The following is a 12,015-nucleotide window of genomic DNA, read 5'->3' on the forward strand; positions in this document are numbered from 1 at the left end:
TCCCTCCAGCCTCTCCTCTTCCTCATCAGACTTCTAGCATGTCTCCCCCAACAGTCTCTTTCTCCTGCTCTGGCAACCCCTTGCTGTCCCTCTAACTGCTCTTCTGTCTGCCCAAAACTCATCTCACCACTCACACTGTCACCCCGGTATTTCCTTTTCCACAAATCCTGCCTTTTCCCCACCCTCCACTCCAAGATGCCCCTGCCTCCCACATAGCTGTCCATGTCCTCCTAAAAGAAAAGAAGGAAACTACTATCCAAGCCACTTAAAGCTTCAGGTCCCTCCTGCTCAACCAACACTCAAGTCAGTTTGGGTGGGGCCCAGGCAAAAATGATGCTCAGCTGGGTGCAGGCTCCTGCCTGCCAGGAGGAGGAACACAGCAGCCCTTACCAGGAAAAGGTTGCAGCCTAACAAGCCTTGAGCTTGAGGGTGGGAAAGAGCTTGTGCTCAACTGAGCCTCTCAAAGCAAGCTCATGTTCTTATAGTCCCTTCAGTTGGAAGAGAAGGCATTGCTTCCACCCAGCTAAAAGTTGCTGGAGAAAAAATATCCCCCATTTCTCTTAATTACAAACTCATGCATGTGAGGACAACTATTTTAGAATTTTATCCCACAAGCTTTGGCAACACTGTATTAGGCCAGTATCCAAAACCCACTAAAACAAAGAAGCAGCTTCTGATTGACATCAATGGATCAGGCTCCCAACACATTTAGTGTGTTTTAAATATTGAACAAATGATCAAGAAAACAGTATTTCTGGTTCTCAGACCACATTAATCTAACAAACTTACCATACTTACTCAAATCCAAGACTGCTTTGAATTTAAGATGACCTCCAATAATTAGATTCTATGCATGGAAAATTTCTATGCAGGGAAATTTTAAAATTGCCCCTCTCCACTGCTACAGTAGTAGGGGGCAGGCTGCAGAAGAGGACAAGGGGCTGCCCTCCCCACTTAGTGTCAGGTGTGGCTCTGGCCCCGTTCTGGCTTAGGGAACGGAGGAACGCACAGGAGCTCTGGCCTCAACACGGCTGGGCAGGTAGTTACAGTAACAAGAGCTTCAGCCTCACTGAAGCTACTGCCACTGCTGCCATGTAGCCAGGCCAGGGCCAGACTTTCCATGTTCTCTATGACAGAATGGGGCCAAACATGGGACTGATAGTGAGCAGCAGGGGGAACAGAGACTGTGAGAGGCAGGTGGAGTGGGGGGGGCAGAAGTGGCAGGGAGGCAGATTGGGGGGGGGTGGGCAGGGACTGCTGTGGCTCTGACTGGCCCCTGACCCAGAATTTTGTACTTAAATCCAAAATGAGGGGCTTTTTTCCTCCATGTTGAATGAAGGAAAAAAAACCTCCATCTTGGATTTGAGTAAATGAAGTATATAACCCCTTTCTTCTCGTCTCATCAAAAGATGTCTGAGAGACAGGAAAAGTGTTGCTACAGATGTGAAGCAGACACAAAAAGATTAGTGATTTGCCCAAGATTACATAGAAAATTTATGGTGCAAAAGGAAATTATACCTGTGTCCTTCAAGTACCAACTTCTTCCCCCCATTAGTAATAGCAATATGCACAATTACCGCTTCAAAAGTACTAGAAGAAACTCTCATTTTTAGATAAATATTGATATCTCATACATATTGAAATATGTATGAGGTGTTCAGATATTGAATTACATATCACAATATCATGTAACTGAATTTTAGTATCACAAATATTGAGCTTCCTACAAGAGATATCAGAAGTACTGAATCACAGTGCATTTAAATATGGTTGTATGCTGGTCAGATTAAGTTATGGTACAGCATTTTAAGTACACATGAGCTTTCTTTTTAGAAAAGATGATAGAAGTTCCAGCTAAAGCATCAATCTTTCTAAGCAGGTATGCAATCTCTTCTAGGTAAAAATTGAAAAATATCTTGTCAGATCACAGGCAAGCAACTATGAATGACATTGCACAAAAGGCTGAGGTATGTATCAAATTTTAAATGTTCTAATTCATGTAGTAATTTATAAATGATACGGACAAAAAGACAAATATTGGTGTTTTAAGCCTCAAGCTACAAATGGCTAATAGAGGAAAAGCTCCCTAGAAGGAAAGGCAACGTACCCAGTTATTTTAAGATGCTAGAGAAGCACTTGAAAAGAACAACTTGATTGAAAAAAGGCAGGTTATCTTATTCGCTGGAATGTGTTGGGCTTCTTGCCATTATAAAAAACCAAGACACTGAATTTTCTATAAACCTGGAAGTGGATGTCCAAAGTGAGGATACAACATAAGGAAGATAGTACAGTGCTGAGGATAAAGATGATGAAGACTACAATATTTTAATTTTGCTAGAAAATGTTTTGGATGCTAACTCAGTGACAGGAATGAAAGCAAGGAATACTGACACTGATATCATGTAGTACTGAAATGAGAAGCACATCAAATACAGAACAGTACTTTCATTCAGGTTTTCCACTGCCTCATAATTCTTTATTGACAAACTATATGTTACCAAAATGTAAAGCGACAGAGCCCTTGAAGATCTATAAGAAGTGTGTACAGTGTGCTAACTGGAACCTAACAGAAAAGTTAGGAGAGCATAGAAATAGCCATATCTACAACAGGTCCCCACTAGACAAGTGAGCTTAGCATCTCAGCTGTAATGTACACACCTATTAAATTAAAATATAAATCAGTTAAAATATAAATATATTAATTTACTATTAAAGATATTATGTAGTTGATTCTGGGTATGACTGTAAACTGCAGCTGACTGGAGGACCTGGTGGCAACATGGCAGGATTACTAGTGGTGGGGTAGCTCCTGTAAAATACCACATGTTGCAACCTCCAGAATGAAGCAAGCATAGGGTATTTCAAAACCCTAGTCCCCACTGCCTTGTTGGTACTCCTTGGTTGGAGAAAGGCTAAGGAACATCACCCTGACAGAAGTGCACCCTTGCTGAGGTGTTAGGTACTGTCAGCAACAGGTCTTATCTGTTGCTCTCTGACAAAAGCTACAACCATTGAGACACTGAACACCTGGACTCAGTCTGGCCTTTGGATTCTGTCTCAATGGTCTAAAGGGGGCATGGTAGGTCTTGGGCAACGTCCACTCCTCCAAACTCCTACCAAGACGTACACACTGAAGGTCTTGGTGTGATGGGCTCTGTACAAGTGGATTCATCAAGCACCTGACTAGACCTCTTCAGCATGCACCAAGATCCAGAGGATCAGTGGTTGCCTAATACTATCATGTGCTTACATTTTTAAAGGAAATAAATATCCTGTTCTACTTTGAAATGACGACTCATTACAAGGTTGAACAATGTAGGTTACAAAAAACCCAAAAATGCACATTAGAAAATGTGATGCTAATGTCTGCATATTTTAAAAATCTAAATTCTAGTCTTGCTTCTAAGAATAGAGTCAAGTATATATTTCTGTTTTCACTGTGGGCGTATGTAATTCTAAAGCAGTGATATGGAAATGTACTTCATAATTATATGGACGCTAAAAGGACATGTTTTCAAACTTCAAGGTTTTAACAACATATTCACCCATTAAATGGGATTCCTGTAGTTGAATCTAACAAAAACCTAGGTTATTTTTTAGTGTTTATTGCTACTTGATTATAAGCAAATATGATAAAGTCAAACAGTAGACAATAGTGGCACAATATCATTATCTCATATGTATTTTCTGTTTTAATGAGTCTTACATTCTTTCTAATTCAGTCTATATCACATAATTTCTCTCCGTTTCAACTTTCTTTTTCTTATCTTCATCTCTCTATTTTCACCAAGATTCTGCTTTCTTCATCTAAACCTATCCAAAAATCCTATGTGCCTAAACTTCGCAAGGGTGATGTAAAGGATAAATTTGAAGCTATGCAGAAAGCAAGGGAAGAAAGAAATCAAAGGAGATCTAGAGATGAAAAGCAAAGAAGAAAAGAACAATATGTTAGAGAGAGAGAATGGAACAGGAGAAAGCAGGAGGTCATTTTATTTGCAAATATTTTTGCTTTAATTATTTTATTCTAATGTTCAGTATTTTATATAAGAATTTTAAATTAGTTTTTAAAATTTTTCAAGGTAATGAAAATAAGTAGACTCAGATTTTTTTGTATCGTCTTATGTAACAATAGCATCTTGTATTCTAATGTTTAAAGATGGTTAATTTTCTCTGTTTAATTAACTAGATGAAAGAACTGCTTGCTTCTGATGACGAAGAAGAAAAGTCTAAAACAGAGAAAGCTTATGTTCCAAAGCTTATTGGTAAGCAACTTGGTTTAAAAGATTACGTAATTTGACACTTAAATATTAGATAAAACAATTACGTTCTGTCATTCATATATATATATATATATATATAGGAACTGTTAAAGGCAAGTATGCAGAAATGGAGAAACAAAGACAAGAAGAAGAAAGAAAAAGAATGGAAGAAGAAAGAAAGCGTAGAATTGAACAAGATATGATTGAGAAAAGGAAAATTCAGAGAGAACTGGCAAAAAAAGCCCAGGAGGTATGTTTAACTTGATCAAAATAAAAATAGTAAGTATATAGCAAATAGGAAAAAACCCCCACAAACCTATTTTTCACTGATCCACAGGTGAACATGAGGATTTAATTTAGGTTTCTGACAGCAGGTAAATAGACTGTGGTCTATGGAGGAGAAAATGGATGTGGAAATGAGTATTTTTCAGGGGAAGGAGTTTATGGGAGTAGTTATAGGATACACATTTTGTTAAATATTGAATTTGAGTTACAGCTAAAGCCTGGTACCGATTAAAAATGGGGATAGGGTGACCCAGACAGGTACAGGCTTGGTATAGACCTGGGAGTGGATTTACAGTTAAGTTTATGAAGTCAAGTCAGTCAGTTCTAAATATTTCCTTTTATTAACAAGGGTAAGCCCTTGTTCCAGACACAAGATGCTACTTTCTGCTTATAAGTGTATTACTGAGTATGACTTATAAGCACAGTTGTAAATTGATTGTACAATAAATACGACTAAACTTACAGCGGTGGTGGTTCAATCATGTTTTATTCTGTCATTGTGCATATCAGTACTGTTAAATATTGAAATGGCTATCTTCCAACTCTAACTGGCTTGCATTCTTTTCTGCTCAGTGGCCCAACTTCAGCAGGATTGGTTTTGAGAACTAGATCCTGCCAGCCCTTTGGTAGCTGTACTCACATCAGGCTCCTCAGAGTGCTGGTTTCTGGTTCCCAGTGGAATTTAGGCAAGAGTTAGGCACCTTGCTGTTTGAACCGGGACAGTTTTGGGCATGCAGAGAAGTAGAACTGGAGGCAACTAGAAAATTTCAAAACTAACAGGGAGACAGACACTTAGCAAGGGTTAGGGTTAGGCAGCAATTAAGTAGATATTTTTGGATTGCAGGCTTGGATTTGGGCAGGCTTTAGCCATCTGAGTCCTTTTCTGAATCTGGTCCTAACAGTCTCAGTGCATAGTCAAGGACCATAAACAAGTATTTAATTAACCAGAGATCTGTTTTTCCTCAAAAGTGAGAAGAGCATTTTTATTGGGTGAATATCTAACAATAGCTTAGCTACATCTTCTGTTGAAATAACATTGTTAACTTGTGTAAATTCTGCTGAATGTTAATACTCTTTCACTATCTGTTCTCAAGTTTATTTACTTTGCAAAATAGAACTATGTATATCTGTACTCAGAAAAACAGCTATACTAATTTTAAAAAAGTAAAAAATAAACTCATGTCAAGACTATAAAATGAATGTAGGGAAGATGGTCTTTCTTGTAAAGAGGACTGGCAGGGAAGGATCAAATTACTCTGATAGGCAATAGCTTGCTTCAATAGTTTTTTGCGTAGTTATGGAACACATATGTAAGAAATCTGTATTAAAGCACTACATTTCAAATACTGCATCACATTGATATGCTAGATTTGGACTTTAAATTCAGTTTACTATACTAGGAAATGTATCAAAACTGTCCCAGGACCAATACTGTGCGCATGTCTACACACCCCTATGGCGCTGTTACGGCATCATCATTTAGTACTTCCAAGAGGCACACTAAATGATGGCGCAGTAACAGCTTTTACCGTGCCATGCCAATGGTGCATGGTTTTAGCTCCTATGTCACCATAGCAATGCACTACACTAAGGGAGCAGATTGCTATGGTGACATAGCTGTGGTGTCACGGTTTGTGGTGTCACCGTAGTGTGTTGCTACAGCAATGTAACGTTACATGTAGATGCACCCCATGGGTTAGAACATGGTATACGATCTGTGCATTAACATTTGATGTCAGGTTGAAATCAGACAGCGAAAAGCATTCAGAATAAAGTCTCTCCAGTTCATCCTAAAGATTTGTAAACTTAAATGCAACATGCGTATCATGATTGATGCAAATATTTTCATTTTTATGTTTGAAAACTCAAGGCAAAGAGCGAAAGTAATGTAATTATATGAAATTCTCATTTAATAGATTGAGGACTTAAACAATACGGGAACTGAATCAGCATCGGAGGTAATCAGATATTTTTTTCAAAGACACATTCACCTACCTTTTTACTTCTTATCACTTTGTTTTTATTGCTGTAATAGGGTAACAAGAAGGGTGCACTTAACTTTTCATAAAAATTTTGTAACAAGACCAGGTACCTAAAGAAATATTTTTTGAGCTGCATAGAAGGAGCTTTGTAGCTATGGAGCTATAGCTGAGGCTAACTTATTCTAGTTTTAAAACTAGTTTAAAACTTATTTGTCTGTGAAAAGCTACCAGAAAAAACAGTATTAAGAATAGCTAACACATAGACTTTTAAAGCTACCAAAATGTTTTGGATACCCCATAGGAGAAATGGGCATCTAAATTACTGGTGGCTTTGAAAAAAGCCTTTAAAGCTCACTTTTAAAGCTCTTTGCCTTTGATAAGATTGAAATTAAAAAGATATACTGTTAATGTAAACATGTTAAATGGCAATGAAAGTTTAACAATTACATGTTTTGGTTTACTTATTGCAATTTAAGCTTGGATAGTATACACTGACTAAACAAGCCTGCCTATTTTGTTAGCAGAGTATTATTTATGTGCTAACAAAATACTTAGTGTTTGTATTTTCAGCGTAACAAGGGGATGTTTATTAAAAAAAAGTTAGACAAAACCCTACTATTTTTTACCAAAGTGTCTAATGGCACTTCTGAAGTTTATAAATAAAGAGAAATTATTTGGCAGTCTCTCTAACGGTATTTGGTTTATTTTCATAAAATCATATTGTAGGATACTTTAATATATTAATTCCCTTTGCAAGACACCTCCATATGTTCTTGAAATGAGATGTCAGCATTGCTATAATCAGACACTTGCATACTGCACAACTTCTATCACTTGAAAAAATTACTAATGGCTTGAACCTAGATATTGTGACTGGACATGCAAATGCATTCAGAAATCTTAGACTTCTTAGTTGAGATAAAATTCCCATAGATTTTAATGGGTGTTTTGCCTAAATAAAATTGCAGACTGGTTGTTACTTCACAGGCTATTTTTAGCCACATATTTCTCTCTGAATAGAAAGATATTGGAAGCAACATTCCTCACAGGCTTGTTTCTATGCAGAGTATATGTCAGACATAACACTTTACAACTGAGATGGACTTGCATTTGCTACATCTTCAAAATTTCAGCAACTCTTGTTTGAACAGCTACAAATAGTTGTAGATAAGTTCACCTGTCAATGAAGATACTCAAAGTACTCTGAACATTTGCCAACTACATTTACAATTTAAAACAGAATTGTTTTCAGGGCCTTCTGTTGTCAGAAGAAAATTAACAGCTGTCAGTAGCACTGGAAGATGGGATTTGTATTGAGTACTAGTTCTGCTCATAGTACACCTCTCACTACTTTTGGAAACTTTGGCAAATACAGGTAATGATGGCAGTTCCACATGCAGACAGACAACTTCAAAAGCAATATTTATGGAAAAAAGTTTATTTTTAACAACAGGAAGGAGACGATTCATTGCTGGTGACAGTAGTGCCTGTAAAACCTAACAAAACACCTGGAAAGATGAAAATAAGTGCTGATGATGTAGGAAAAGAAAGAGAAGAAGAAAGCAAGCATGAAGAGGAAAAATTAAGATATGAGGAACAGAAACAATCTCTAAAAGAAGCCAAGTGTCTTTCATTTGTCATGGTAAATAAATCATTGTAAATAATTCTTAGGAAACAGGAGTTTAATGTTTAAAACTGCATTTAATTAATGGCTTTGTTTGTTATATAGGATGAAAATGAAGACACTGAAAGACATGAACCCCTGTCTCCTGGGAAACTGAAAGTAACATTTGAAGAACTGGAAAGACAAAGACAAGAAAATCAAAGACGGCAAGCAGAGGAAGAAGCAAGACAACGTTTAGAAGAGGAAAGACGCACCTTTGAAGAAGCTAGACAACAAATGGTAAATTAATGCTTTATTCACAGTTCTGGAAGTTTCTTGCTTATGCTGGATACAAGTATGCCCTTTCGTGCATCTGAATTCTTTTGCCTTTTTATACCTGATTTTATTTCAAACTGTTAGACTTACCGTGAGGTGTTAACTATTCACAGATTACCGTTGATGTCACCATCAGTTTAAAAATATACTTTCTGACTTTATTCTATGTATTGATTCATATTCTTTTAAACAATCTTCTGATATGTATGAAACATCCTGTTCTTAAAAGTGTGCCAACAGTCAAAGCCATTTTTACAAAAAGTATCTGCATTATATCATACTGCAGTACCTTGTAAAACTACCTTTTAGTATCTTTAGAATCAAAACAACAGTTGTATAAGAGTATGAACAGATTTTGATTTATTCCTAAACTGAATCTAGTTTTTTTCTTAGGGAATTCAAGTCATTGAAATTAAACTACTCGTGATAAATTGATCATATTTATGGGTAGGGACCTACTGGAATTAGTATTGCGTGTTTCAGTATTGCTAACTCCCATAATTTTTGGCATTCTTAAAGTCTACACTTCGGGAATGTGAAAAACTTAGCTCTTTCCTTTATATATATTTAAAATATATACTTTTTAATTTTTGTGGAAAATGTTACATTGGGCAGGCTCTGCAAAAAATGGTGGGCTCACTGCAAAAAAAAAAAAAACCCCAAGAACCAAACTTACCAGCAAGCAGAGAACAGGGTGGAAAGCCCTGCAGTCTTGGAGCATGAGCAAAGAGAAGAGGAGAGGGGCTGCCTGCAGTATGGGCAGAGAAACTGCAAGGAGGTGCACTAGGATCTGTGAAGCTCTGGCCCACTTCATTGCACACATGCACCCACCCCCAACAATGAGCTGGGCTGAGGCTGTTTGGACCCTAGTACAGCTGCTTGCAGCCTCCCAGCTACGTGCCTGTCAGCCTGGAACACTTGGGCAGCTGCTTGCAGCCTCCCCACCTGCGGATGGTCTGAAACCACAGCTTAATTACCCTGATTAAGCTAGGGAAAGCCATTAATTCACACATTATTAAACATGGATGAATGGCTTCTCTGGGTTTAATCAGGGTAGTTAAACTTCCGTTTTAGGCCATCTGGCAAACTGTGGTAAGGGACCTCTCAACCAGTCAGAGGTGTGATGGGGCCCTGCCACACTCAACTCTACAAAAATGGCAGCCGGCTACACGATCTGCCTGAGAAATTGGCCAGCCGCCTCCTCAAATTTGGTAAATCCCTACCTATGGGTATCAGTACCTTTTAAAACTAAACATTATGTAACAGTAAGTCACGGTTACCTAAGTTTTGACTGTTATTGTCAGTGGTACTTTAAGGCCAGAGCTCCAATGCCTCCTTTGTGAGCCTGGGACTGCTGCTGACAAACGATCTCTGCCCACTCATTTCTGTCTTGCATGTGCGAAGGCCCAACAATTTGACAGTGTAGATGGCTTAGCTGAGTCAAACGGATCAAAACCAGTTTGATTCTGCTACATTAGTCCCAGGCAGAATGTGATGCTTGAGGTGACTGCTTTACAGTGCTATTTTTAAAAGATATAGAATTATTCAAACTTATACCCTAATACATTGAAACCCTGAAAATTTACAGTAGAATCCAGTTGCTGGTGACCAAAAACAGAAAGCCTTCAAATATGTATAGGATTAAAATCCAGATCTGATCAAGGAGCCAAAATCTTGAGGGTTGTGATTGATGGCAGTCACTCATCATGGTGCCCTGTAACCAGTGGGGTCCCTCAAGGCTCTGTCCTGGGACCCATACTGTTCAACATCTTCATTAATGATGTGGACATTGGAGTTAGGAGTGGACTGGCCAAGTTCGCCGATGACACCAAACTTTGGGGCAAAGCATCCACGCCAGAAGATAGGCGGGTGATCCAGGATGACCTGGACAAGCTCAGGAAATGGGCAGACGAGAACCTCATGGTGTTTAACACCGAAAAATGCAAGGTTCTCCACCTTGGGAGGAAAAACCTGCAGCACCCTTATAGGCTCGGCCGTGCTACGTTGGTTAGCACTACAGAAGAAAAAGACTTGGGGGTCATCATTGACCACAAGATGAACATGAGCCTGCAATGCGATGCTGCGGCTAGTAAAGCAACCAAAATGCTGGCGTGCATCCATAGATGCTTCTCGAGCAAATCCCGGGACGTCATTCTCCCCTTGTACTCGGCCTTGGTGAGGCCGCAGCTGGAGTACTGCGTCCAGTTTTGGGCTCCACAATTCAAAAAGGATGTGGAGAAGCTTGAGAGAATCCAGAGGAGAGCCACACGCATGATCAGAGGTCAGGAAAACAGATCTTACGATGACAGGCTGAGAGCCATGGGGCTCTTTAGCCTGGAAAAGCGCAGGCTCGGGTGATCTGATGGCCACCTATAAGTTTATCAGGGGTGACCACCAGGATCTGGGGGAACGTCTGTTCACCAGAGCGCCCCAAGGGATGACGAGTTCGAACGGTCACAAACTCCTGCAAGACCGTTTCAGGCTGGACATAAGGAAGAATTTCTTTACTGTCCGAGCCCCCAAGGTCTGGAACAGTCTGCCAGCGGAGGTGGTTCAAGCACCTACATTGAACACCTTCAAGAGCAAATTGGATGCTTATCTTGCTGGGATCCTATGACCCCAGCTGACTTCCTGCCCTTTGGGCAGGGGGCTGGACTCGATGATCTCCCAAGGTCCCTTCCAGCCCTAATGTCTATGAAAATCTATGAAATCTGTAGGTTGGCCCATCTTTAGTTTTCAAGTGCTTGATATTAGGGTCATTAGTTTGATGTTAAAGGACACAGCTTTCCAGTATTATTATTACAAACCCACTGTGGTAATTCCAATCAAAATCTTGAAGTCTTATAACTTTCACAGTTGTCTGACGAGCAGCCCATTGCCATGATGGTTAGATGGTATAGCCATCTGGAGTTCTGCTCCATAGCTCATGCATTCATTTTCTCCACAGACATGTAATCGTTGAAGGAATAGTCCAAGGATAGTGCTTGCTTTCATTTTTATTTGCAATCTGCAGATTCCCAAACTTCTATTGCTGATAATAATGGAGAAGGGAAACACTAAAAAAGTTGAAGCTGCTTATTTCCACTCTTCACTGATGTTTCATTTCCTCAAAGAACAGAAATGCCAATCTCAATTTGCACTAAAAGTAAATTCTATTGATGTTGTATTAGGAAAATAAACCATTGTAATTTTTTCTAACTAATCTGCATCTGAGGGAAAGTAATTTATGTGCAGAACAGAGACTGCCATCCTAACTGTTTACATACACCAAAAGGCTCATTAATGTTACACAACTACAAAATGCCTAACAACAAAATATCAATACAGCCATATACGTTTTACTACTCAAAGTATTAGGACTGTCCCCTAAATGGAATTGTCACGGTTCTCCCAAATTGACATGTTGCAATTATCCTACCCTTAAAACATAAATCAAGTTTACATTCTGCTAGTGCAATATTGTATCTGCATCATAAGTGTACATTATTAAACTACCATCAGATAAAATAAGATATCCACAATTTAACTGAGCACCTTAAACTCTACAGCA

The 12,015-nt window shown here is 38.8% G+C and overlaps 1 protein-coding gene across 13 annotated transcripts in view; it reads left to right on the forward strand.

Annotated features, from left to right (window-relative positions):
- NEXN (nexilin F-actin binding protein) overlaps window positions 1–12,015 on the forward strand; it is a 38,726-nt gene that overhangs the window by 13,438 nt on the left and 13,273 nt on the right. For 8 of the 13 annotated variants that reach the window (XM_090050421.1, XM_090050423.1, XM_090050427.1 and 5 more), the window contains 7 exons: window positions 1,898–1,967; window positions 3,792–3,983; window positions 4,187–4,262; window positions 4,361–4,509; window positions 6,461–6,502; window positions 7,980–8,168; window positions 8,256–8,429. In XM_090050421.1, coding sequence (XP_089906547.1) covers window positions 1,941–1,967; window positions 3,792–3,983; window positions 4,187–4,262; window positions 4,361–4,509; window positions 6,461–6,502; window positions 7,980–8,168; window positions 8,256–8,429 — 849 coding nt within the window. In that variant the 5' untranslated portion in view covers window positions 1,898–1,940. The remainder of the gene's footprint in view (window positions 1–1,897; window positions 1,968–3,791; window positions 3,984–4,186; window positions 4,263–4,360; window positions 4,510–6,460; window positions 6,503–7,979; window positions 8,169–8,255; window positions 8,430–12,015) is intronic. The other 5 variants (XM_090050430.1, XM_090050428.1, XM_090050429.1 and 2 more) reach the window with 2 other exon arrangements.

This window comes from Crocodylus siamensis, chromosome 5, assembly GCF_052110815.1.
Source record: "Crocodylus siamensis isolate JL-2025a chromosome 5, ASM5211081v1, whole genome shotgun sequence".
In the NCBI taxonomy this organism is placed as follows: domain Eukaryota; kingdom Metazoa; phylum Chordata; order Crocodylia; family Crocodylidae; genus Crocodylus; species Crocodylus siamensis.